The sequence below is a fragment of the Fistularia commersonii genome, chromosome 4 (assembly GCF_037954325.1).
Source record: "Fistularia commersonii isolate RoL2024-O1a breed Wild chromosome 4, RoL_Fcom_v1.0, whole genome shotgun sequence".
Taxonomy (NCBI): Eukaryota; Metazoa; Chordata; class Actinopteri; order Syngnathiformes; family Fistulariidae; genus Fistularia; species Fistularia commersonii.
In genome coordinates this window covers 2,832,834-2,857,764 of record NC_141287.1, presented here as the reverse complement: position 1 = coordinate 2,857,764, position 24,931 = coordinate 2,832,834, and the positions used below count along the sequence as shown (strand labels likewise).

Here is a 24,931-nt window from a genome sequence, read left to right as displayed (position 1 = left end):
AGGCATCTTAAAGTGATGCATGAGGGGAAAACTGCGGAATTCTAATACAATAAATAGAAAAAGCAAGAGAGGAAGCCCCAACAAAATAACCAGTGTTTACCGATCAGCCGGATCCATCGGAGGGACAAAGAGGAGACGTCTGAAATCTAATGCTCACGCTGACCGCTGATTTTCAAGCAGGGGATCTGCAATCATTTCCGAAGCTGGTGCAACGTGAGGAGCAACCAGAGTGGAGACAAAGGCCTTATTTTAACAAATAGCTGCAAAGGTGTTGAGATAGCATGGTGCTAAATCCAGGGAATCTGGCAACATAGAGAGCTCCCGGGTCTCGGAACAAGGATTTAGCTCGGCGTATCAGCTCTGCATTCGCATGCCGGGTGTTTGCAGGATAAGAGGTGTTGGTTGAAGGAAGACTGAGCGTTGGGTGATGACTATTCTAAAGCCCCCTCTGAAGCTCATAGAAAATTTGGGGGAACTCAGGAACTGCACCCTCCAAGCTAATACTCGGGTTTATTTCTGACCTCACTGAGGTTCATTGACTATCTGCCTCCGAAACCAAAATTAATTTTGAGGGCATTGGAAACCTGCCGCTCTGCAATATCCTGCACATAAATGTCTTGGGATGGTAAGTCTGGTTACGCACCACAGGATGTGTTTTAAAAGCACCAAGAAGACACCTGTCCTTGCGCCCTAAGGGTGTTAAACCATTTCCATGCACAAGGGGGGAGGCTGGCAGCTCTTCTCTTTGTTTACAGGATCAATGACAAGGTTTCCCATCTTTCTCTACTACAAAGAAGCATACAGCTTCTGTCAGGACGAATGGAGGCCTGCTAGGTCTTTGTTGATATAGCCATTTATAGCACCCGTTGTAGGTCAGGACACAGAAGGCAGTCGGGGAATGTAGCACCAGGTTCGTCGCAAAACGGGAAGGCACAACGGAGATCCTTTGTTTGCTAAGTGCCTTTCGAGTTTCAGTATGTCCCACAGGAACCCCACCAATTGCTTGAGAGCCCATATCCTAAAAAAGGGGTGGTACTTGCAAAAATGCAGGGTTGGTAGATTAGTGAGATAAGGGAGTTGAGTGTGGTGGGGTGTCAAAGCGGGGGAGGTTCATTACTGGTGCAACTCACCAGTGACCCTAAGCTACAAATGATTAGGATCATGGAGGAGCCGATGGTGTCCCAGGGGGAGTTGGGAGTTCTTTAGATAGACCGATGCATGGAAAACCACAGCTGTGTCTTTAAATGCATCTTTGGAGGCGACAAATAATCACCTTCCACCGGTCCAAGTTCACAATCCAAACCTGGGATAGGAAGCTTACAAGAGAGGGAAGGGTTAGATTCTGAGCCAGGGTCTACTTCCCAGGAGAGATACCTGTTATCTCCCATCCAACCGACATCCGACCAGGTGTAGTCATTGGTTACAGTGGCTAGTTAAGTTAGATTTATCGGGGACATGCTCTGAAAAGTCTACCTGTTTCCGTGACTCGCTCCTCTGTCTTCCATAGCATGAATATACGTAGCAGCGACTCCTCCCCACAGTGCAAGCATACATCTCTGCTCTGCTTTGTTTGTCCCTCTCCTTTGGCAAGAGACACTTGAGTCTTTATTGCATGGGTTCATTGCTGACAGAGCGCAGAGAAGGGGGTTCAGGGTGTTGAAGGACAGCCAGCATGAAATGAGGAGGGTTTGAGCTCATAATCTCTCTCCAGTCTGCTCCCAGATGCTCCCAGGGTAATCCTATCCCATGAAAGAAGGCCACTCATCTTTAACTTTCTCATACAAAGCATGGATGAAAGTTGCAGTGGCCGCTTTCATGTTGCACCGCAAACATGCCGATGAAGTTTCGGGCTAAAAAGGAAAACTCCATAGCACTGCTGAAGCTCAGGAAGGCTTTCAGAACTCTTTGGACCGGTTGAGATCTGCGGAGAGAGCAGATACCAGAGCATGAAGCCCAAACAGGGAGGGGTTGTGATCAAAATCGCAAGAATGCAGGGCCTTTTTAAGCAGTTCAGTGCAGGTCCAACTCGGTCGTGGGCTCAATCAGTTCTGCAATACACTCCAGAAGGTCAAAGCAGGAAGGGTCAAGGACACGATCGTCCGGTTCCAAGTCATCCCCACGAAACCTACCGACCAAGATGAAGCTGCCAGACACCGGGCATACATGTCGCTTGTTGATCGGTGACCAAAACGTAGATCAATATTTGTGACCGATTTGTGACCGAAGTGAACGTAGAACTGTTAGCTTTGTGAATATCGTGCACTTGTTTTCTCAGCGTGAGTCGAGCTGTTTCCTCTGCACCCGACAGGAGCCGATGGACACGGCGAGGAGTCACCCGGAGGGGGCGTATGCCAACACGATGCTTCCCAACCACCACCATCCTCACCCCCGCCATCTCCATCCCGGGCACCGCGGGGTGTTCGAGGACTTCGCCTGCTAGAAGCCGACCCGGCGTTTCCCTTAAAAGAGGAGAGCAATCTGAGATGCGATCGCGAGCGGACCCTCAGCATTCCCGTGGATCCTTTGCTGTCATCTGCGACAAAGCTACAGCCAAAGTCGAACACCAAACTCGTGCTGCTAACAATCCACGTGTACGTTACAGTTTCAGTATGTAGGCACAAACCGGACACCGCTTTCACTTTAACCCGCCTCGTCCGGATGAGGGACCCCCTCTTGACTGGGTCTTGCTTCACGCTAGGAGTAAAGCACTTTCGGTTTTCAGGACCAATGTTTTGGTACATGCCCACGACGAGGGGGAGGAGGACTGCATGTCACCGGTTTATACTCCAAGAAAAGGAAAAGATATATAATTTATTTATTCAGCCAGCACCTCTGATTTATTTGTCCACGATCCTCCATTTATCTCTTCCCCCCCCAACTGTTGCCCCCCCGACTTCAAGGAAAAACGCGCTGTACCCTATGGAGTCGTCGCACCGTCATAAATCATACAATTATTTATACGATGATCTATATGTTCTGTATTGTATACGACATTGGAACACTTCGGTAAGCGGTGTTACGTCCATTTAAAATACAAGGGAGGGCGAAAACCTGGTACCCTTTGCTTAGGAGATAGCGGCAACCCCCCTCCCGCCGACACCGTCCACCTCGTCTGCGCTGTGGTTCAGGTGTTAGACAGTAGCATTGTGCATTGTAACATTGACATGGTGACACTGTAAAGTTCGACTTTAAATTAGGGAACTTCTAAGGTTCTGTTTCGCCGGTGGTTGTTGTTCATATTCGGTTGATATTTAACTTATGTAATATCGATTTCGGTTATTTATACAGTTTAGAGAGAGAGACAAAAAAAACAAAAAAACAAAAAAAAAGAAACATTTTATAAGATAATAGCAATCACGATTGTAGCATTTACTGTACACCGAAACCTGCAGGTATGTTAGACTGCAAAGTATAAATCCGTTTGTACAGATGAGAAAAATGAACTTCTTTGATTCCGACTATTGGTTGTTGTTTTTTTCTGCTACGCACTCTTTTTTTTTTTTTTTTGTTATTTTAATGAATCAAGCTCACGCTCCCGGCTCATCCGGGAGCGTTTCACAATGTTCACATCGGGATCCTATGAGACTTGCTTTTGTTCCTAAAGATAAGACTTAGAGTGATCATATTATTATAAACCCTGAAAACAGCAATTGATTTAAATGATTCATCATTGCGCCTCCTTGTGATCAGCTGCCACTTTGCTTCGCCAACAATCAGGGTTTTTCCTTCCTCCTCCCGGGGGTTTGTTCGTTTCGCGCAAACACACCTTCCTGCATCGGTGTGTGTACTTGTAACCAGGACATGATTTGTGGACACTCCCATTGTTTCCTGGAGGAAGTAAACATCTCCCCCTCACAGGGAACCATAAAAAGCCGAATATGAGGAAAATCTGTTTTATTCCTGATTTGTAAGTGGACGGTCCCTTTGAGTTACACGAGGAATACGTGTCTTGACTCGCCCCCTTTTGGGTCAAACTCGAAACCAGGCGTAAATTTGTCAGCTTTAGGGGTGAGGTTAAGGTCGGCTCAGGAGTGGCACCGTCCAGTAGGAGTTTTTTTTACTTTTGCATCCTCAAAAGGGGTTGGGACTAGCTAGAGTTCTACAAATCTGCGATGGGACGGGGAGGTCATCGCTTCAGGGCATCGGTGGACGAATACTGGAGTGAAGCTGAGAAGCACACAAATGTGTCCAACTCACCAGGGACCCTAAACTCCAACTGATATTAGCATCATGTCCAAGGAGCCAAGGGAGTTGTAGTTTCATGGACTTGTTTGGCATCACAGTTTTTACATTACATTACATTTGGCGGACGCTTTTATCCAAAGCGACTTACAATAGAGGACATAAGGACTGCAAATAACACTTGCAAATACAAGATGCACGGGAAATATACAGAACAGTAAGCTGGGGTTAGTGAGTTGTTTTTTTTTTTTTTTTGGCAAGACATACACAAACGTACACACACACGCTGCATAGCCTAACTTGCTGCCTAACCTGATCTGGGGCATCAGCGCAGTAAAAAGTCCTGAAAGAGAAGAGTTTTTACCTGTTTCTTGAAGGTTGAGAGAGATGATGCTCGTCTTGTTGCTTCCGGAAGTTTGTTCCGCCACTGAGGTAGTAGAACTGAGAACAGTTTGGCCTGAGATCGCTTAGAGCGAGCAGAAGGTACTGCTAGTAGGTTTGTATTAGAGGAACGCAGCTCTCTGCCGGGAACGTAAGGTCTTATCATTTGGTTCAGATATGCTGGACCTGTTCCTGAGGTGGTTTTGAAGGCCAGGGTCAGGACCTTGTGCTTGATCCTGGCAGCTACTGGTAGCCAGTGCAACAAGTAGTTCCCCTCACCTCCCCATGAAGTCCAGAAAGCTGGAATAGGAAGCCAAAAGGGAGGGAAGATGCGGGTTGGTTGAGAGTCTGCACCTCCACGGGCATACATGTCCGATCAAACTGCCAGTTACAGTGGCCACATAAGTCAGATCAACAGTCCACCTGATCTCCTGACTTGCACCTCTGAGCATGAACAAACGTGGTGACGCCCGCAAGCGGACCTACATACAAGACTACATCACTGCTCTTTTGTGTCCCGGAGAAGGCAGACGTCTCCCGTTGACGGTCGACCAGTTTGATGGCTTACAAAGGGAGGAATCATTGGAAAATCGGTCTCATACCCGATTTAACGCCGAACTGTCTCTTTGAATTACAGGAGGAAGAAATCTGTGGACATTTTTTGGGTACAGAACACGTAATGCGAACGATATCATGACGAAACTGAAGGTCGAGTTGAAGGCCGAGGTTAAGGTCGCCATCCAGTAGGAGTGTTTACTCGGTGTTTGGCAGTTTTGGCAAACCGAGAAACCTCGAAATGGAAACGTGGACAGATGATAGCGAACCGTTCATCTGTCCAGGTGGATCTCAAAACACTTTTTAAATGCCGTCGGACATCCTTGAATTTATCAGCTGTAGTTCCCATTTCGGATTATCCCACCTTCTCGTCACCAACCTCAACAAATCCTCATGATTCGCTCTCACATTGGTTTCGTCTCCGGGTCGATGTTCAGGTCAGAGGCCTAAAATTAGTGTGGGATCACTGTGGGGTTCCTCAGGGTTCCCCGGGTTCCTCCCACGGTCCACCATCCTGACGTGTGATTGGTTGGATGTCTCCGTATGTGTCCCGGTGATTGACAGCTCCGAGGTGAACCTCTCGGCCAATCACAGCTGGGAATGAATGAACGAATTAAGCATGTTTGCAAGAACATATTTGTGAATATAGGACTGATATTAGTCCCTCGGCCCTTTTTTTTGGCATCCGAAACCTGGATATCTTCTAAAAACACGTCGTCCTGAAAGGAATCCGGGCCACATTTGTTTGGGAAATGAATGAAATACTTCACAACAGAGGATTTTATGTTTCCAAAAAAAAAAAAAAAAAAAAAAAACAACGTAGCATTTCTGTTAATTGGATGATGGCATCCCGTGGCTGCAGCATCTCCATACATCACTTTGGGGCGGCGGAGAGACCCTGTCACACCCCCTCCCCCTGTCAAGTAATCATGGGCTCTATATGGCTGTTTAATATTCATAATCATGTGTCACTTTGACATTTTCAAAAGGTTCCCAATCACAGTCTCTGATGACATCCCGAACAGGCCATGCATAACAATCTTCCCTTCTGTCATCAATAATTGTAGCTATCCTCCGCTGCGTCGCCCGGGGGCCGCGAGCCGGGGATGAATGCGGCGCCGCTTTCCGCTGCAGAATTGTTTGAATGGTAATCAGAGGATTTCTTCTTCGCCGCCGCCGCCGCCTCCTCCCCTTCGGTTTCTCCCGTTCCCAGGCGCGGTTGTAACTTTCAACCTTGACCGGTTCGGCGTCGCGAAGCATCTCGCCGCGCGTCGGTTTCGCATTCCTGCGATTCTCAGAGCCGCCACGCCGACGTTTATTTATTTGCTTATCTCCGACACGGTGACCTTCTGCCTGTGTGGACCACAACATCCGTGGCATTGATCTGCGCGCGGCGCCGCGCCAGGAACTCCAAGGTCGGGGAGGTTGTGTGGGATGAGGAGATGAAGAACCTGCAGATGTTTAATCCCATGATAATTTCCTCGGTGCATTTTTTTTTTTTTAATGTAATCCAAAGAATGACCTGCAGCACGTGACCAATCATCCTCCTGGCGTCCAACGCTGCATCAAGGTGATAGAATTTTTATTGCATATCCTGCACTCAGGGGTGAGTTTATAACTATTTTCCCTTTCATTCACACGTCTGGACCTTGTAGACCAGAGGTCAGGAACCTATGGATCTTCTGGTGATGCCGTATGGCTCCCAGACAAGTTAAAAAAGAAAAAATCAGTTTGGAGCTGATTTTAAAATACTTGTGATATTTCTTCATGATTATTTTAGCGTTAGATGGAGAAAGTTGGTTCGCTGTGGCGACGAAAGAAGAAGATTTCTTCATAATACTGTGTCATTTTAAAGTAAACAGAAATTAGTTTCGAAGATAAATTTCACGGGTCGGGAACCGTCGGCTTCCGAACACGTCTGGGTTTGTTTGTTTGTTTGTTTAGATGTTTATTAGGACAGTGTACAAATACATGAAGCACAGAGGCAGAGACGTTTGTACCAGATTATAGCTCATAGCTAATTTCCATCTGTAGTCCTGGACAATACAAATATAAAACTGTATAAAATAGACAATATGTATGAAATATATAGATAGGCAATAAAATAACTATACAATATACACTGCTCAAAAAAATAAAGGGAAGACTTAAAAAACACATCCTAGATCTAAATGAATGAAATATTCTTATGAAATACTTTGCTCTTTACACAGTTGAATGTGCTGACAACCAAATCACACAAAAATGATCAATGGAAATCAATTGTATCAACCCATGGAGGTCTGGATTAGGAATCACACTCCAAATTAAAGTATAAAAACAAACTCCAGGCTGATCCAACTTTGATGTAATGTCCTTAAAACAAGTCAAAATGAATGTGTGTTGCTTCCTGAGTGGACACTATGATTTCACACAAGTGGGATTGACTTGGAGTTACATTGTGTTGTTCAAGTGTTCACTTTATCTTTTTGAGCAGTATATAAACAGGCAATAAAATATGTCTTTTGCAAGTTGAAAGTGCTCAATGTAAAGGTGAAGAAATTAATTTGATCAAATAGCCAACTACTTTATCCGCATCAACCCTCGTAACGGAAAAGATGGCGACAAAGAAAAAAAAAGACGATACTTACCGTGCAGACAGAGGAATTTGCATTTGGATCTGCGGTTTGTCTAATATGCTATGATAAAATTGCATCGATGAAACGGTCAAATATAAAGCGGCACTTTAGCACCAGAGGTCGCATTAAAAGTAAGACGTATTTCATTTTTTGTGCGTTAAAAATACTATATCGATGAAACATATCAAGAAATATTTGGCTTTTGTGGCTCTCCCAGTCAAAAAGGTTCCCGACCCCTGCCTTACGCTCTCGACTGCGCCGCCACTGTATTCGGCACATATACATTGACGTCGCGACTTTGAGATATTTTCGTTCAATGAATATTGGTCAAAGTCATAACTGAGAATTCTATAAATTTTGGTCCATTAACTCACATCTTTCTAGTACAGAATGGACTCGATCGGCCTCAAACTACTATATACTATATGGCTCTCGATGAAATATATCAAGAAATATTTGGCTTTTGTGGCTCCCGACCCCTGGTTTAGGGTCTCCAGTGAACCTCTTGTTTGTGTTTGGACTGTGGGAGGAACCCGAATCCAACCAGAGACCTTCTGCTAACCTTCTGCTCCGCTAAAGGTGATCTCCTGCTCTATATTGGATCAGTTCCTTACGGTATGAGCTACAACTTCGTAGGAGTTGTTATACACTGCTCAAAAAAATAAAGGGAACACTTCAAAAACACATCCTAGATCTAAATGAATGAAATATTCTTATGAAATACTTTGCTCTTTATACAGTTGAATGTACTGACAACAAAATCACACCAAAATGATCCATGGAAATCAATTATATCAACCCATGGAGGTCTGGATTAGGAATCACACTCAACATTAAAGTGTAAAAACAAACTCCAGGCTGATCCAACTTTGATGTAATGTCCTTAAAACAAGTCCAAATGAATCTGAGTCGCTTCCTGAGTGGACACTATGATTTCACACAAGTGGGATTGACTTGGAGTTACATTGTGTTGTTCAAGTGTTCCCTTTATTTTTTTGAGCAGTATATAATCCCTGCCGTTGTCCCGTTCCATCCTTGCGTGTTTTGCAAAGCGATCAGGTCCCATCGGAGGACGACCCGCCGGGCCGACGTGAGGGTTAGAACGGGTGAGACGGTCGTCCGGGAGAAGGTGTTTTTCCAAAATACCCTTGTCGTGACCCCGGAGTCATGAAAACAGCGCGTCCTGGCGTGGGAGGAGAAAGTCCTGGGATCCAAGTACCAAATGATGGCTTGCAATTAAGTCCCAGCTGCTCTGTAATTATGCGGTTTTACGGCGAGCCCGGGGCCGGAGCATACAGACCCTTGAAATAACTACGGCTGTAATTACGTTTGTAACATTTTCCCCGCTCCAGACGTCTGGAAATACCTTGCATCTCGCCGGGAGGACGAGACGTGTCCAGGGGTTCCGGGCAGATATCCAAGATGATGCCTTTCTAAAATGTCCAAAAAGACCCGGTAGTCGCCCTGCACGCCGGAACATGCTCTTCTGCTGACACCTAAAGGACAAAGTGGATTCTACAAATACTTCATATATATATATATATATATATATATAAATATACGCAGAAAATACCACTAGACGTGGAGTCCGTGGAGCTTTCAGAGTCAAGTTTTTCCTTTTTTATTTTTGAAATCACAATAATTCACAGTTCATTTACAGTCATTCCAAAAATAGCACGTAACAAAATGTGACATATGTAAAATGTAAAGCTTGCACTACATCGCTTTGGTACCCATCTGCATAAATCTATGTAAACCCAGAGGTCCAGGCGCTGACTGACAGGAGCCGAGCCCCAAATCCTTTTTTTTTTTTTTTTATTTGAATCTTTTGGAATGGATTATTGAGTGAAAACACACACAAAATATAAAGCAAGATAAAGAATATATTCTGTTTTTTTTTTTTTTTTTTTTTTTTTTGTTTTGTTTTTGTTACCAAAATAATAAAATATAAATTGTAGTGTGGGTACAACTAAAAAAAAAAAAAAAAAAAAAAAAAAGGCTTGTTTTATAAAGTATTTATGCACATGGAGAATTCCATGTGTATGGAATCTGCATAATCCGTAAGGATAAATAAATTACAAAAATCCTCAAGAGGCGGCCACTAACTGCTATCACTCACGGGCCCTCGCACACTTGCATACCGTAACAAAAAAAAACAAAAAAAAAAACAAACGCAACTTCATAACGCCGTCTTGTTCCTCCAGGTTTCACAGTGGTTTCTGGGGAGGAAGACATTTTGGGGGGAAAAAACCTGCTCTCGTTGATGAAGAGACGAGATAAAGGAAAGGACGCGAGAAATCCGGAGGCCGACCTCTCTGGTGTGTGTGTAAGTGTGTGTGTGTGTGTGTGTGTTCACCCTGAAGCCCACAAGGACTTGATGTCCTTGATGTCCCCTTATGAAATGGTGTTAGACTCATGAAGATCCAGTGGCAGGAGGTCAACCGTGTGTTTGGGTATATTTTGTTTTTTTCTGTGCTCGACCCCTTTTGCAGGTCTGATATCTGCACCAGACCAGAGACCAACATCAGAAAACAACCAGCGGCGGTCTGGAATCTTCAAGGGACTCATTGATGGGACCCAACATCATCTTCACAAAGTCTGCAACTGACGCTTTTCTCAGAAAATAAACAGCAGGATGTTCAGAAGGAGCTCCAGATATTCGGTGAGCTTCACATCCAGTCTACAATAGCTTAATTTGGTGAATTACTCCGTGGAGATGTGGAGTTTCCTGCTTGGGGGGTCCAAACTTCTCCGCTATTTCCCTTCACCTCTGCCGGATCGTCGGGAACGGCCTCTCGTCGATAATCGATACAGTCTTTCTTTTCTAAAAAGTATACATTTTGGTGACATTTTGAGGAAAACAAACGAGAAAAAAAAAACAAAAAAAAACTCGGATCTGACCGAAATCCGGCTTCTCGGAACGGAGAGGAAAATCACGGGAAGCCGGGTGTTCAGATCGGCTCACGGATCCAAATGCCGCAATATAAATAAGTCATTTTATATTAACAATATGTCGTCTCGCTGCGATGCGATGGACACTCTGCCCTCCGCCGGGCGGTTATCCAGTGGTGTTATTGGAAATATTGCACTTTTTAAATAACTTTCATTACAATCTCTGTGGGTGTCCAGCCCTCCCCATGGTGCACTGCCAAGAAAACCTTTGCTAAAGCTCAGGGAAGGAAACAAATGGAGGATAAGGACTCAAAACTCAATAACTTATAGACTCTTTCATCGTAAAAAAAAAAACCCCAACAGCATGAAGCGATGAATCGTACCTGGAGCGGATCGTGTTTTCCACGCCGTTAATAACTTAAACACTATTTCAAAGTGCCGCTTACTTGATAAAGGATTTAAATATTCCAGGTGTTAACTAATCTTTTTGCCTCGATTTTCAAAAGGACAAGACCCAAACGGAGATTTCCAGCTCACTGTTAGCTTAGCTTCACCTCTGGGATGTATTCAAGAAACGTCCGAGTCGCCCGTGAAGGTCGAACCGCGACGCATTCAACTCGGTCTCCGTCCAGGTTGTGACGACGATCCGAAAAAGGAATAAAAAAATAAAGTTCTAACAAACTCCGGTAAACAGCTAGCGTTCGAATGATCGGTGACAAGGCACATTTAGCAAGATATACTCTTGAAGTGTCACACAAAAACACTGCATCTGATGAGATTTAAGCATTAAATCGGACAACATTCTCCAGATGAGAGCCCAATCAATAATGGGACTTTTGGAGCTGATTGCACAGGTTTCGGATTCTGACAAAGCGTCTGAAATGTTTACTGTGTATAAATGTTGACAAACTACAGGTGATTTCTGGTTGGACATGAGAAAGGGGCGAAACGGAGAGTGACTGAAAATGTCGAATGAAATTCAGATGCCCCTTTAAATACGATTTACATTCAACGTAACGTCAGTGTCTTAAAAACAATGTTGGTGACTGCCGGGAATGTAAATATAACAACCGATCGGCGATTATAAAGTTTCGTATTTGCCGAGGTATAGGGTGTCATCTGCAAAAAGACGGATATCGGCCAATGACCCCGGTATCGTCTGGGCTCTGCTCTAAAAGGAAACGTATATCCCACAGCAGCTTTCTGCTCCTTGCTTCTCCACCTCTGAAAACAAACCCGAAAGCAGCCGGACTCCCATCAAGTTATCACAAACAGTTCTCCTGTTTGCTCACCACTAGTGCAAAAAAAGTAAAGAGGCGCTTTAAAAAAAAACGCCTGCACGCTAAGGCCCTACCGCTGCACACAAGTGGTCAAATACTGCCCAACGGAGCGCTCTAGAATTGTGAGAAGCAAAAATTTGGGAGGTTTTCTGCAACGTATCTGTACAGATTTGTGCCGTGAGCGAATCCTTTTCAAATGCGCTGCGTTCATTTGGCTAAAAAAGCGGCTTCGAAGTTACACACCGCCAAAGGAAGGACATCTACCCCACCGAGGGCAGTACCGTCGGTACCAATTAAAGCTAAGTAATGCTAGACATGCTAGGCTAAAATCTGTTGGCGTTCTAGGACTGGGCTATTTGGACTATTAAAGCGGTCCAGCAGCCGCATCGCGTTTGCGTTCAATCGCTTGAAGAAGAACCAATGCGTCGGGGGGACGGAGTGCGTGCTCTGTTAAACAAAATAAATACATTTTAAAAGAACATCCCTAGCTAGCACCAGCTGAACCAAATAAGGGTTGATTGTGTTTCCGGTGACGTTAAAAAAGTTTGCGTTTTTGCCAATTCCATGTCTTAGTATTTGACCACGAGCCAGCGTACGGGCTTCGCTGGTGTCTTCAGGTGCTGTTTCCTTGTTCTTGTTCAAATAGCAGCATGGCCAGCTGCGAGCGAGAGCCCAGACCTTCCAGGTTGCTCTGAACGCACCGGTGGTAGATGTCCTCGCTAAGCCGGGGGTTGCAGGGTTGGTAGCGGTACTGCTGGTGCAACGCCGGCTCTATTGCCCTGAACACATGCAGGCCCGAGTACTTCACGAACATGTCATAGATGTCCAAGGTTTCCAAGAGCTCCTCGTTCTCCTGAACGTCGGCCGCCATTCGCGTGCGGCTCGCCATGTAGTCCGAGTTGTAAAAACAAGCTTCGTCGAACGACCAGCGGTCGAAATGCCCCGCGTCCTTGACGAGGTCGACGGCGGGCGGGGGCTGCTGGTTGTGATACGCCACGTCATGGTTGTAGTCCTGGAAGTGGATGGGGAAAAACACCTGCCAGTTGTTAATGGCGTTCATGCGGCAGCGGTTTAAGAACTCCGAGTCGACGTTCGTGTTGACGTTAGCCAGGAGGAACAACGTGTCGACCGGGTGCTTCTTGGAGATGATGTCCATGAATTTGATCTGCGAGGGGGTTTCCGTCTTCACGCTGATCCAAGGGATTTTCACGTTGGGATACTTGCGTTCATAAACACCGATCTGCATCTTGACGCCGGCAAATATGTCGTTTTGGTTCACCTGCTGCGCCTCCACTGGGTCGTAGATGAACAGGAAAGTGAGGATGGCGTTTTCGCTGGTCTCAAAGGCGTTTGAGGCGAAGACTTTAAAGAAATGGTCTACGTGGCTCCTGTCCTGCAGCGTGAGGGGTATAATGATGTGAACCCTGGTGGCCTCGGTCACGTAGGGCATGGGAATGATCTCGATGCGGCTCAGAGGTCGCACCAGGTGAACGCGTTTGGTGACGGAGCGACTGTGACCTTTTTGGTTGGCCACTTCCAGCTGCAGGTCCAAGGTGTACTCCATGCCTCTGATGGGGTCAAAACGCCTGTAGCCGTTAATTAACTGCTGCTTCTTCAGGTGCAAAATGGGCTTGTACTTCTTGTTCAGCTCTCCCATCGCCACGTCGATCACATCTGCCACGTCCATGCTGTCGATGCCGCGGAGCTCACACTTGGGAGCGCCGTCGATGCACGAGTAAATCTCCTCTTCGGTAAAGTACTCCCACTTCAGGACTTCGAAGCGAGACTTTGGCTCAAAGGGCGGATTGAGCCCCACCGGCCAATGCGCGCTTCGGTTGCCCTCGAAGGCAACCACGCTCACGTTCTTTATTTCCGCCTGTGGAAATAAGACAGCGCTCAAACAGACGCGGTAGCCGACCGGCGCTAAGTGGAATAAGCGGAACTTTAAACCAGCGCCCACGAAAGCAGAGGAAATACAGGTTTTTATACGTGGTCGAACCGAAGGTGATTTGTCACGCTTGAAATCAGCTTACCTGCAGCTTAGCGATCTCGTTGTAAGTCTTCTGCAGCTCAATCTCAGTGAAGTATCTGTGCAGCCGGTACATCTGCTCGGGGTCGGACACTGGATGGACGGTCAGGGCGTTCTGGAGCTGCTCGTTCGGCTCTTTGCCGGGGTCCGAGTTTTTCCCCAACTGGTAATGGTGATACTGGAGTCCCTGGGGGACGGGAACAGAGAGGTTGTCATCAAATGGAGCGTGACGGAAACATGGCGAGCTTTAATCGAGCTTAGCTGTCACGCCACGCTATTTCCACGCAGACGGAACATGCTAACGCGACAGCGCGGCTCTGTTTATCACATCAATTAGATTATTTTCACACACAACTGATCTCTCGTGGGAAAGCGATCACTGCCTTCAGAACTGGGAATGGGAAAAAAAAAAAAAAAAAACAGATCAAAGAAACAACATTGGCGAAAGAATCCCACTTAAAGACAGTCATTTGAGCTGGAAACAAAGTAAGCACCTAAGCAGCTTGAGTGATTAAAAAAGTGAATCCAATCTGATCAAGCTATTAAAAGAACAAAGAACGGCGTCAACAAAGCAGCCGACCGCTCCACTGAGCAGCGAGGTCACCCGGCAAATGTTTGCCGACAGAGAGTTACGAGACAATTAGAGAAGTACATTCTGTATCAAATTGTCGTCCGCTAACTCTCTTGGACGGCGAAATGCATGTCTGTTAGCGTTCACCTCTCTTCCGGCTCAAAGTAACCATATCAGCCGCACAACTCGTACTATCCACACAGCTCAGCGAGCTTTCTGAAGCAATCAGGGAAACTGTGCCGACAGTGACGTCTTCCCCTGGAAGATCAGGATCAGGACGGCCAACAGCTTGTTTGACCCTCAGCGCTAATGACATTACGGGGACATAGCATGTTGACCCACAGGGGATTTTCACACCATTGACCCAAAGAAAGGCTTGACTCCGCTTTCCTCCGCCGGCCTGTTTGCCGGCCTATTCCGCCGCGCTGTCGGAGCAGTGAGGGGGAAAAAAAAAAAAAAAAGACAGAAGGGTATTAGCGAACTGCTCTGTCATATAAATACCACCTCGGCATAAGTATGGTAATTACAGTTTTATACAACGGTCTGTCAGTTTTAAGAGCTCTCCCGGAGGAAAAGCATGATTTGTGCCATGACAGTCGGGTTTTCTGACGGGAATGAGAGCCTCGGCCATAACCTGCCGTACAGCTGTTCTCAATGACCGTCTAACAACAATTTTTCTCTCTTTGTGGCTCCTCATTCCCTCTAACTACGATCTGCCTCAGTCTGCTTCCCCTCAGAAAAGATATTTATATATTTAGTTATGAAAATTCGGAGGCACTTACGTCGGAGCGCGGTGTCTAAAACTCCAGAAATACATTTCAGAACCACAAATACGATGTCGGGATTCAGACAGAACGGTCCGATACTTTTAGAGATAATACAGAACGCAGATAGGAGCAGTTGGTTTGCGGTGTAGTTTGGTTAGTGGGACACAGTTAAACCGCGGCGAAGGATTATCAAGCGGTTCCACGTGTGCCGACGACACAACTGGGCAGACGGGGTGGAGGTGTTTAGCTTTTTGTGAGGTTTCCTGCCGCTGACGGGTCCCTTCGGTGGCTAAAGGGTACTGTCAAGGAAAAAGGCGGTGTTTGTTATGTTCCGGCCTTCTTTGGGCCGGTCTAACGTGTAGCGCATCACTTTATATATCATTACATTTTAATATCTTTAAGTATTACAGTATGACCTTGTTTTTGGCAGGGGTTACGTTCCAAAAAGAACCTGTGAAAGGCAAAATCCGTAAAGTAGAAACTTTTATTTTTTTTTTACAATTATTATACAATTAAATACTCTATTATAGATTGAAAAGAAAGAACAAACCATTTTACAGGCCCAATCGTTTGTTTCACAAATAAAAGTACTGTACTTTAGAAACGTTTTTTTCAACAAATAACTTCTGTACTGTACTGTCAAATGATAACTTTAATCATCAATGTGAACAGAAGGCTTCAAATGGCAGAGATTAGCTCCGCCCACCGCGACCCGAGTAATTGGATTAAACGGGAGAAAATTAAAAATGATTATGAAAAAAATTGCGGACAGTTGCAACCCTTTTTGAATCCTTATTAAAACTTATTGCTGCTTTCGTCCTTATGTTTTTTTCTTCCTTCTTTACGCAACGAACGGAAGATTCATTCATTCCGTAATGCCGACCTACAGCCGCATAGCTTTTAGCTTCCCTTAGCATGTCCACAAGTTTAGCTTTATCTGCGATAGATAGCATCTTCCGCTGCCTTTTGGGCCCTTTTGTCGCGTTTTGTCAACATTACGGATTTTAGAGAAACTCGAAATTGCGAGAGAATTTGCACGTACGTCGTGTAAATTCGGCAAGCTGTGTTACTTACGTGTACATATTAAACTGCAACGTTATTAAGGTAGAGAGGAAGCGGAGTGACGTTTTAGCCAATCGGAATGCAGAACACAATGCACCATGCAAATCTGTCAAGTAGCGAAACCGTGAAAAGTAAACCGCGTTACAGCGAGGGATCGCTGTATTGAAATGTCAATTTAATACTTCACAGCCTTTTGTGTCGACATTTGCATTTGTCGATGATGTTTCCCCCCCTTCATGACCGCCTCCTATCCGACAAATGTGCGAGAGACGGTTGGTTTGATCTTGTCGAGTGTTTGTCCTCGCTGCATAGTTGTTCTCTGTTTATACTTAGCAAGTTTTGTTTTTGGGATACGGTGACAGTTTGACCCTGGGTTTTCGGGTAATAAAACATTTTACAGGAATCACCTTGGCCTGATCCGCCATCGCCTAACGATGTCCGCTCACCCATCCCGTCCCAGAGAGTAATTAAAATCAGCAGCAAAAAAATCATTTTCTAACATTCAGCGTGGAGTAAATAAGAAGACATGTCGAGTTTTGTGCGATGCGGCGACGGGCCCTACCTCGTACTGGTTGACACAGTTGGTGGTTGTGTAGTCAATGATGCATCTTCCCAGCCACTCGTCAGGCCTAGAACTTAGGATGTCATTCCTACAGTGTTCCAGGAAGGGCTGGAGTTTGAGGAGCAGGGTCCTCGACAGCAGGTAGCCGAACCCGCCGTAGCAGTACGTCCCTTCCATCTCCCCGCCGATGAACTCCTCGGGGCTGCCCATGTAAAGCTCTCGGTCCATACTCAGATGCTCCACCAGCTCTTTGATTCGGTCGGCTTCTGTGTAGGCGTCGTCTTGGACAAAGAAGAACCAGTCATACTCACTGATGTAATGGTCTAAGATGTACCGAATGGTCTGGAACATGTTCCATATGAGCCTCTCGTCCCCGTGAGAGACCACGACCATGCCATGAGGGAGCTTGCGGTTGCGCGTGCCGGTAAAGAAGACCACGGTGTCCAGGTGGTGGCTGATGGTGCGATTGACGGCTACGCCCAAGGTTTGGATAGTGTTTTTGGAAGTCAGAACTCCGACGAAAAGGCGCTCTCTCATTCCCAACTCCGTGCTTATGTACTTAGCCCTGGAAACGACATTGCTCAACGTCAAAAACAAATCATAAAAGGGTGAATATCTACAGCTTTCTCGACGCTAAATTCATTCTCCGCAGTTTGCTCTTTTACATTTCCACTCTGTTTTTGTTACGTCGATCGTGAAATGCTCGGAATGCGAGATTGAACAGGAGCAGCTTTTTGAAGTCTTTGCAACACAGACATTCCCGACGCGACACAGTATTAAATAGAAATACTTAGATCCATCCGCCACGGGTGCCCCTTTCTACTTGTCCTGACATGCTGTCCTACTCAATTGTTGACTCACATTTAAGAAACGACATGACCTGACATTGAACATCCCACTCAGATGTTACATTCCAGGAGGAAATTTACATTAAAACCCATAGATGGCATCCACGTCACTGACGGGGCATTGACAGCTTGACCTTTGGAGGAAACACGATTTGGGTTAAGACTAAAACAACACGACATCCGAGTGTGCCGCGAAAATATTTGGCGCTAATCGTCCTGATGCTCGGGAGCACTGACGCCAATCGGATCGGCTGATCGATTGGGATCTCCAACCTAATTCTGCGGTTTGCGAACCAAATGTGTTTCTGTCACACTTTACACTGAAAATTACTCTTCAAACTCCCGCTGAAGATAAATATACTGTATGTGTGTACACATGCATATGTATTTTTATATATGTGTGTGTGTGTGTGTGTGTGTGTGTGTGTATTTATACATATGTGTCTGTGTGTGTGTGTGTGTGTTTATACATATGTGTCTGTGTGTGTGTGTGTGTGAGAGTGTGTATTTACATATATGTGTGTGTGTGTGTGTGTGTACTTATACTTATGTGTGTGTGTGTGTGTATTTATACATATGTGTCTGTGTGTGTGTACATATATATATATATATGTGTGTGTGTATTTATACATATGTGTGTGTGTGTGTGTATTTATGCACATGTGTGTGTGTGTGTGTGTACATATATATGTATTTATACATATATAAATGTACTTAGATGTGGATTAGGTTCATTTGGCAGGACCATTAAACATTTGTAAACATGTACCTTAGCTAGCCAAATTGCTATTTGTCATCCGCGGTTCCTGTACAACACAACCCTGATATAATGGAATATATATAGATAAAAAGACGGGAAAAGTCACAGACACAGAATGAAGCAGTATAAGAGTACCGACAACGCTTTCGTGATATTTAAAAGAAAAACATGAACATCGACAAAACGTAATTACTATAAATGTTGAGGGTATTTTCCGGGACAGACAGGTCTTCCGGACGGACGGAGCCGCTACCTGAAAACTTTCTTCTGGGCGCTCTGCTGGACCTGCTTGTACGGGACTATCCTCGGCTCGAAGTCCTCCTCGGACTCCGGGTCGGTACCGATAGAGATGGAGTTTGGTCTCCGGGCGCCCCGGAGCTGTCCGTCCTGGGCCGGGCCCCCGGCCCCGGCGCCGGCGGCCCGGGGGAAACAGCCCTCCTCCGTCCAGCTTTCGCTGAGGAGACTCAGCGTGAAGCCCAGGGAAATGCCGATCACTACCGGGCCCACCGAGCGGACGGCCGACAGGAAGGTGGACAATCTCATCTTTCTCGGCGGCTCGGCGTCTCTCCCTCACGCCGCGAAGGTTGGTGGGGCGTCCGCACAGGCCTCCCGTCCGACGCGGGGCGGCTTCACATCGGGTCCGGAGCCGAGTTCTAGCGGGGAGACGGAGCTTCTTCCTGGGCTTGTACGTGTCAGGGACCGCCGCCGCCTCCTCCGCCGCCGCCGCCGCCGCCTGGCCACGCCCCCCGGGGCCGGAACTACTTCCGGGGCCGGGATCACTGCGCAGACTCAGACGCGCGGAGGGATATCAATGCAGGGACAGGAGTGCAACATAGACCCCATCCGAGGGGGGTCTATCTATCTTCCAGAACGGTTATAAAATTAACCCAAACCGCAAAATTAAGATTAAAAAAAAAAAAAAACACTTTAAAATATTTAACAGTCAACCGCTTGCAACTATTGAATTTTCATAATGACAATCAGCATTTTATTCGAGGCACTTTTCCGACACTGCAGTAGAAACATTCACAAAACACACAATACACGCAATAAAAGATAAAAACACAGTGGTAAGAAATGGAGTGATAAAGCACTTGACTTGTGAGAGTTGTTTTGAGTTGTTCATGGCTTCTATAGGCGATGAATGTGCAGGAAGAGGGACTGAGGATCGGGAAGGAGGCCATCAGAGGGACAGTCCATGATAGATGTTTCGGAGAGAAGCTGGACTGACATGGTTTGGTCACGGACAGACGAGGATATATTGGTTTACGGATGCTGAAATTGGAGCTGCCAGGCAGGAGGTCTAGAGGAAGACCAGAGAAAAGGTTTATGGACGCAGTGAAAGAGGTCATGAAGGGGAACCTTGAAGAGAGCAGCCCAAAGCAAAGGAAGAAGAGTTTCATGGCTTCTTTGCAGCCCAATTTAATGAAAACACACAAGTGTGGGATCCAAAAGCGAAATCTTCATTAGATAAAGGTTAAATGGAAACCATGAATATCATAGTTGTTTTGTTGCTCATGTTGTGCTCTGCAACGAAATTGCAGCGGGGATTTCAATTTAACGGCGACATTTCAATCATTTTCAGCGGTTTATTGATTTTAATATCGATCTGTTCACATCAAGCCGACCATCAGGTCGTGACAGCAGCCACAGGACAGCTTGGATGGGATTTTGAAGGAATCTAGCACTGCTGAAAAAAAGGCACAGCAGAAGCTGCAAGGACACTTTGGAGGAACAACCTCACCAAAAGGTTGCTCATGTCTTTTTATCTCTGCACTGTGAAGCCTGTCCTGGACAGTAGCAGAAAGGAAGGCACCGCAGAGGATCATAAACACTGCCCAACAAAATGATGGGTCATCCTGTCCCGCCACCTGAGGACATCTATAACACATGCTGCTGCAGGAGAGCCCACAGCATCCTCAGAGATCAATCCCACCTTCTCCAACTGTTTCCATCAAGGAGGTGGTTTCAATCAATGCAAAAAACAAACAGATTGTAAAACAGTTTTTTACCCCAGAGCACTCATCACACTAAATTCAGCACAACCCTGAACACTCGAACCTCACGTACAGTACAGTGAAATAAACCCTTTTCTATCCACTTTTTTACTTTTCCCCTTTTTTTCTGTGTTTATTTACATATTCTTCTATGTTTTGTCATAAAAACCATAAAAACCTATCTTTAACCTAAAAAAAAAAACAAAACTGTGCAATATTTCATTTCACTGTGCAATATTCAGAACTGTGCAATATTTCATTTCATAACAGCTACACTACAAGTTTTCCTTTTATCATACAATTGTGCACTCCTTACCTCACTTGTTACTAAGACACTTATAGTTTTATCACTTGTTTACTAAGACACTTTATAGTTTCACTGAGACACTTTACAGTTTACAGTTTATTTCTAATTCTGCCTTTTTCTTTTTATTATTTATTACTGTTATATTTTCTGTAACTGTGGCACAACAATTTCCTTCGGGATTAATAAAGTTGTTCTTTTCTTATCTTATATTTTTTTCTGTCTTCTATCTTTGACCCAGAAATAATGCTATTGTTTTTTTTTTTGTTGTTGTTTTTTTACTTTATTAATCCCTTGCGGGAAATTCTTTCTCTGCATTATATTCATCATGGATGAATCGAGCCGTGCCAGGGGAGCAGTTAGGTGTTCAGTGTCTTGCTCAACACTTCAACACAATCGGAGGATCTGGGAATCAAACCGGGAATAATGTTGAATTGTTGTGTTGTGTCTTGCTTTTTATAGTTGGTTTCTGTCTGTTTTTGATGACACTGAACCTGAGAGCTGCTATCTCCAAATTTCGTTGCACTCTGTGTAACAGTAAATCTTGAAGCCTTGAAACCCACAGCCAACCCATGAAGGTGGGTGTCCTCTAGTGTCAAACACACGAACTGCATCCGAGCTGGCCACTGCTGATTGCAGCTGCAGGCTTTGACAAGGATGTGAGGCTTCCCAGCTCTTAATTATTTTTAATGACAAACACACAGAAATGCATTTGCATATGCATTTTTTTTCCAAGGGAATCAACATTGAATTTCGCAAAAAAGGAAATAAATTGATATATATATCCATACACAAACATACTGTATATATAAGAATAAGAACAACTTTATTTATCCCGAAGGAAATTCTTGTGCCAGAGTTTCAAGTAAAAAATATGAAATTGTATAAACAGTAAAAAAAAAAAAAAGGGGGGGAGAATAAGATATACAAATAAAATTATAAAGTGTCAAAGTCAAGGCTATAAAGAGTTTTATGGTCTTAAGTACAAAGATTTTGAGATTTCCTGCGGCTGAAGGAAGAGGAATTGTATACATATATATATATATACATACATAATGAGATTTATATGAAACATATGTACATAATGAGATGGCAATTCACTTACAGATTGGGAATAAATGTATGTACAGAATGTATATAATCAGATTATCTTACAGTCTCTCTCTAGATATACATACATACTTGCATACATACATACACACATACATACATTCATAACTTAAGACCTTAAAACACTTGATAGCCTTAACCTTGACACTTTATATTTTATTGTATTTCTTATTCTCCCTCCGACTATTATCTATTATTGTTATGTTTTTGCTTGAAACTCTGGCACAACAATTTCCTTCGGGATAAATAAAGTTGTTCTCATCTCATCTCATCTCATCTCTCATACATACACACACACACACACACACACTTCTCTTCCTTGGATCCATCCTGGATCGCTGTGTGGCACGCCATCAAAACAAGAGGTACGCGCAGATCCCAGTCTAGCTGGTGGTCAGATGTCAGCATGGATAACTGCTCCCCCAGGGTACGATTGAACCTCTCCACTAATCCGTCACTCTGGCGGTGGAGTGGTGTCGTGCGGATCTTTGTGATGCCCAAGCGAGAGCACATTGTGGCAAACACTTTGGACTCAGAATTTCTGCCCTGGTCACAATGGATAGATTCCGGGACACCTAGCCGGCTGAACAAGCACTGCATCTATTGTCTCTGCTTCCCGATCGGGCAGTGCATAGGCCTCGGGCCATTTCGTAAAATAGTCCAGTGCAGGGAGCATGACATGGCAATGGTTCGATGATATCTTCCCCTACCGGAAACTGTTGTAGGTGGGCCCTGGACTGGCCCTGTGGGCCCTTGCAAGCAGTGCAGATGGCACAGCACCGACAAAAGTCCTCCACAGCTGCTCTCATCTGACCCCAGTCGGAGGCCTGGCTGCCAGGACTGTCCCCCCGCATTTCCTTAGGCGCCGCTATCTGCCATCTTTTCTCCCCAGTAGCTGGTTCCACCCATGTTGTCTGGAGAACTCCCTCCATCAGCCGCAGATGTGTGAACTTTTCCAACAGTCCTTTTTCCATGGGGAGAGAGCCGCCACCTCCACTGTGCAGATGGGAATATGGCAAAAGTCCATAATGGAAGTCCTCCCCACCACAACCACGTCCCGCCCGCTGTCCCTGCAGTTAAATGCAACACGGCTGCGCTGAACTGATAGTGTGCAAGACCTTGTTGTGGGGTCATGCAGCGTCCCACCAACAGTGACCCCGCTCCGTTTCCCGCAGCCTTAGCCACGGCAGTTTCTTTTCCGGTGTCCAGGCCAACCACAGCTGCAGCAGAGGCACGCCTGGCCCTCCGGATGTGCCTGCTGGTCTGCTACCTGCATTCACTGGTGATGCTCCACAGCCACAGCGAGGCCCTTGATCATTCAGCCACATCATGCACCCATGGGGGTCGCTGGACAGTCATATCACACTCCCCAGCTGCTTTAACCAGGAAAGAAGCGCCATGTAGCTTAGTGCCCATCACCATCTCTCTTTCCAGCGCATATTCTAGGGCGTCAGTCGGGGTGTGGGGTTAAGCTAGCCGGGTGTGGACGTGCAGATCAGGAGGGGAAAGTGCTCTGATAGACTGGACCGTGTCATCCCCTCAAAATCGTTTCCCAGGGCCCTCACTGACTTCCCTCCGTGTCTCTGACTACCGTGTAGCTCCGATCTCAAGAGCTTCAGAAGAAAACACTGTCCGAAGTGCTTCCCTGAGTGCCTCCGTAAGCGTGCTGTAATTAGCTCTCACTCGCAGCAAGCAAAACAAAGCATCGTCCGTCAGACAAATGGTGAGCTGGAGGGCTTTTGCTCATCAACCCAGCCACTATCATGAACTTACAATTCGAATTGAGCATGGAAAGCATGCCAGTCCGTTTTTCCAGTGTAATAAGGAGTCTTTATCTCCACCTGTGCTTACGCTCCACGGGCGCCGCCATCTTTGTTTACATCCTTGCCAGAAGGGGTGAGTGACGTCATTGGCGCGCAGGGAAAACACTCTTTGCTAACCTTTTCATTACTGTTGCAATATCCTATTAATAGATGTGTGTTAAAAGTAAAGATAAATTGAATATATGGCTCCAAAGAGATTTATCAATGTTAGGCCAGATATATTTGACCAAAAAGGAATGTTTATCTAGATGTATATACCCAATGTATTGCAATGCTGCTCCAAATCAACTCATAAAATTTAATTAACCAAATAAATTTCAACTATATCTGGAGGAACAGACCACATTATCTAAAAAAAAAAAAATCACATATGGTGAAAGAAACAAGTGAAGGAGGGCTGAAAGTGATTGATTTGGTTGAAATCCTGGATCAAGCATCATCATTCTATCTGGCATTGTATTCCTAACTACTTATTCAGCAAAGTCAGTGGACTAAGTCTTCTATTTATCTCTTACTTTGATATCAACAAGATTCCTGTCAAATTTTCAGAGTTCCATAAACAAATATTATTGTACTGGAAAATGATATATGCACATAATTTCTCACCACAGGGTACAATAATATGGAACAATAGATATGTGCTGCATCGCAACAAATCTCTGTTTTACAAGGAATGGCTTGAGAAAGGTATATAGTCAATAATTGACTTGATGGATGACAATGGCAGTCTTCCAGACTATGAACAGTTCTGTACTACACACAGCTTTAACCCTCCCATATTAGAGTTCATAAAGTTACGAAACGCACTGCCTCGACAATTTGTATTCCTGACCAAAAATATAATGACGCACCAAACCATTGAACCACAGTTACCCCCACTATCACTCCAGGGAATCTCAGTTCTGGGTAGAAAGTGCAGCAACTCCTTTATTAGGAAATGTTTTACAGAAAACTTATTCCCCGGACATCAAAACAAAAATAATATTTTGAATAAATTTGATAAGGAATCGAGTGCCACGCTGCGAACTATGTATCTGACTCCACCCAAACCCCCCAAGGCAAAAGAGACCCGCTTCAAAATTATGAATGACATCTACCCATCTAAGGAATTATTGAGGGTGCTCTTTAATATTGACGATAATATTTGTACCTTTTGTGAAGACAACATTGAAACCACTGACCATATATTT

General features: G+C 45.1%; 2 protein-coding genes across 2 annotated transcripts in view; one reads left to right on the top strand and one right to left on the bottom strand.

Annotated features, from left to right (window-relative positions):
* Window positions 1–6,387, top strand: part of asic4a (acid-sensing (proton-gated) ion channel family member 4a) — a 143,278-nt gene extending 136,891 nt beyond the window's left edge. Inside the window, exon 10 of the mRNA XM_086144715.1 lies at window positions 2,309–6,387. Coding sequence (XP_086000841.1) covers window positions 2,309–2,440 — 132 coding nt within the window. The 3' untranslated portion in view covers window positions 2,441–6,387. The remainder of the gene's footprint in view (window positions 1–2,308) is intronic.
* Window positions 6,388–9,329: 2,942 nt separating this feature from the next.
* On the bottom strand, window positions 9,330–23,799 carry chpfa (chondroitin polymerizing factor a). Its single transcript, XM_086144714.1, has 4 exons — window positions 18,761–23,799; window positions 16,900–17,464; window positions 13,942–14,124; window positions 9,330–13,784 (listed from the first exon to the last, which is right to left on the bottom strand). The coding sequence occupies exons 1-4, from the start codon at window positions 19,048–19,050 to the stop codon at window positions 12,522–12,524; spliced, it is 2,301 nt and encodes a 766-aa protein (XP_086000840.1). The 5' UTR covers window positions 19,051–23,799; the 3' UTR covers window positions 9,330–12,521.
* Between the last annotated feature and the right edge of the window lie 1,132 nt (window positions 23,800–24,931).

Excerpts from the sequence above, each read along its gene's own strand:
- chpfa (XM_086144714.1), bottom strand. The coding sequence starts at position 19,050 with ATGAGATTGTCCACCTTCCTGTCGGCCGTCCGCTCGGTGGGCCCGGTA. Across the intron at positions 14,125-16,899 it reads ACTGTGTCAACCAGTACGAG|GGACTCCAGTATCACCATTA; the intron begins GTAGGGCCCGTC and ends CCCGTCCCCCAG. Across the intron at positions 13,785-13,941 it reads ACGAGATCGCTAAGCTGCAG|GCGGAAATAAAGAACGTGAG; the intron begins GTAAGCTGATTT and ends TTATTTCCACAG.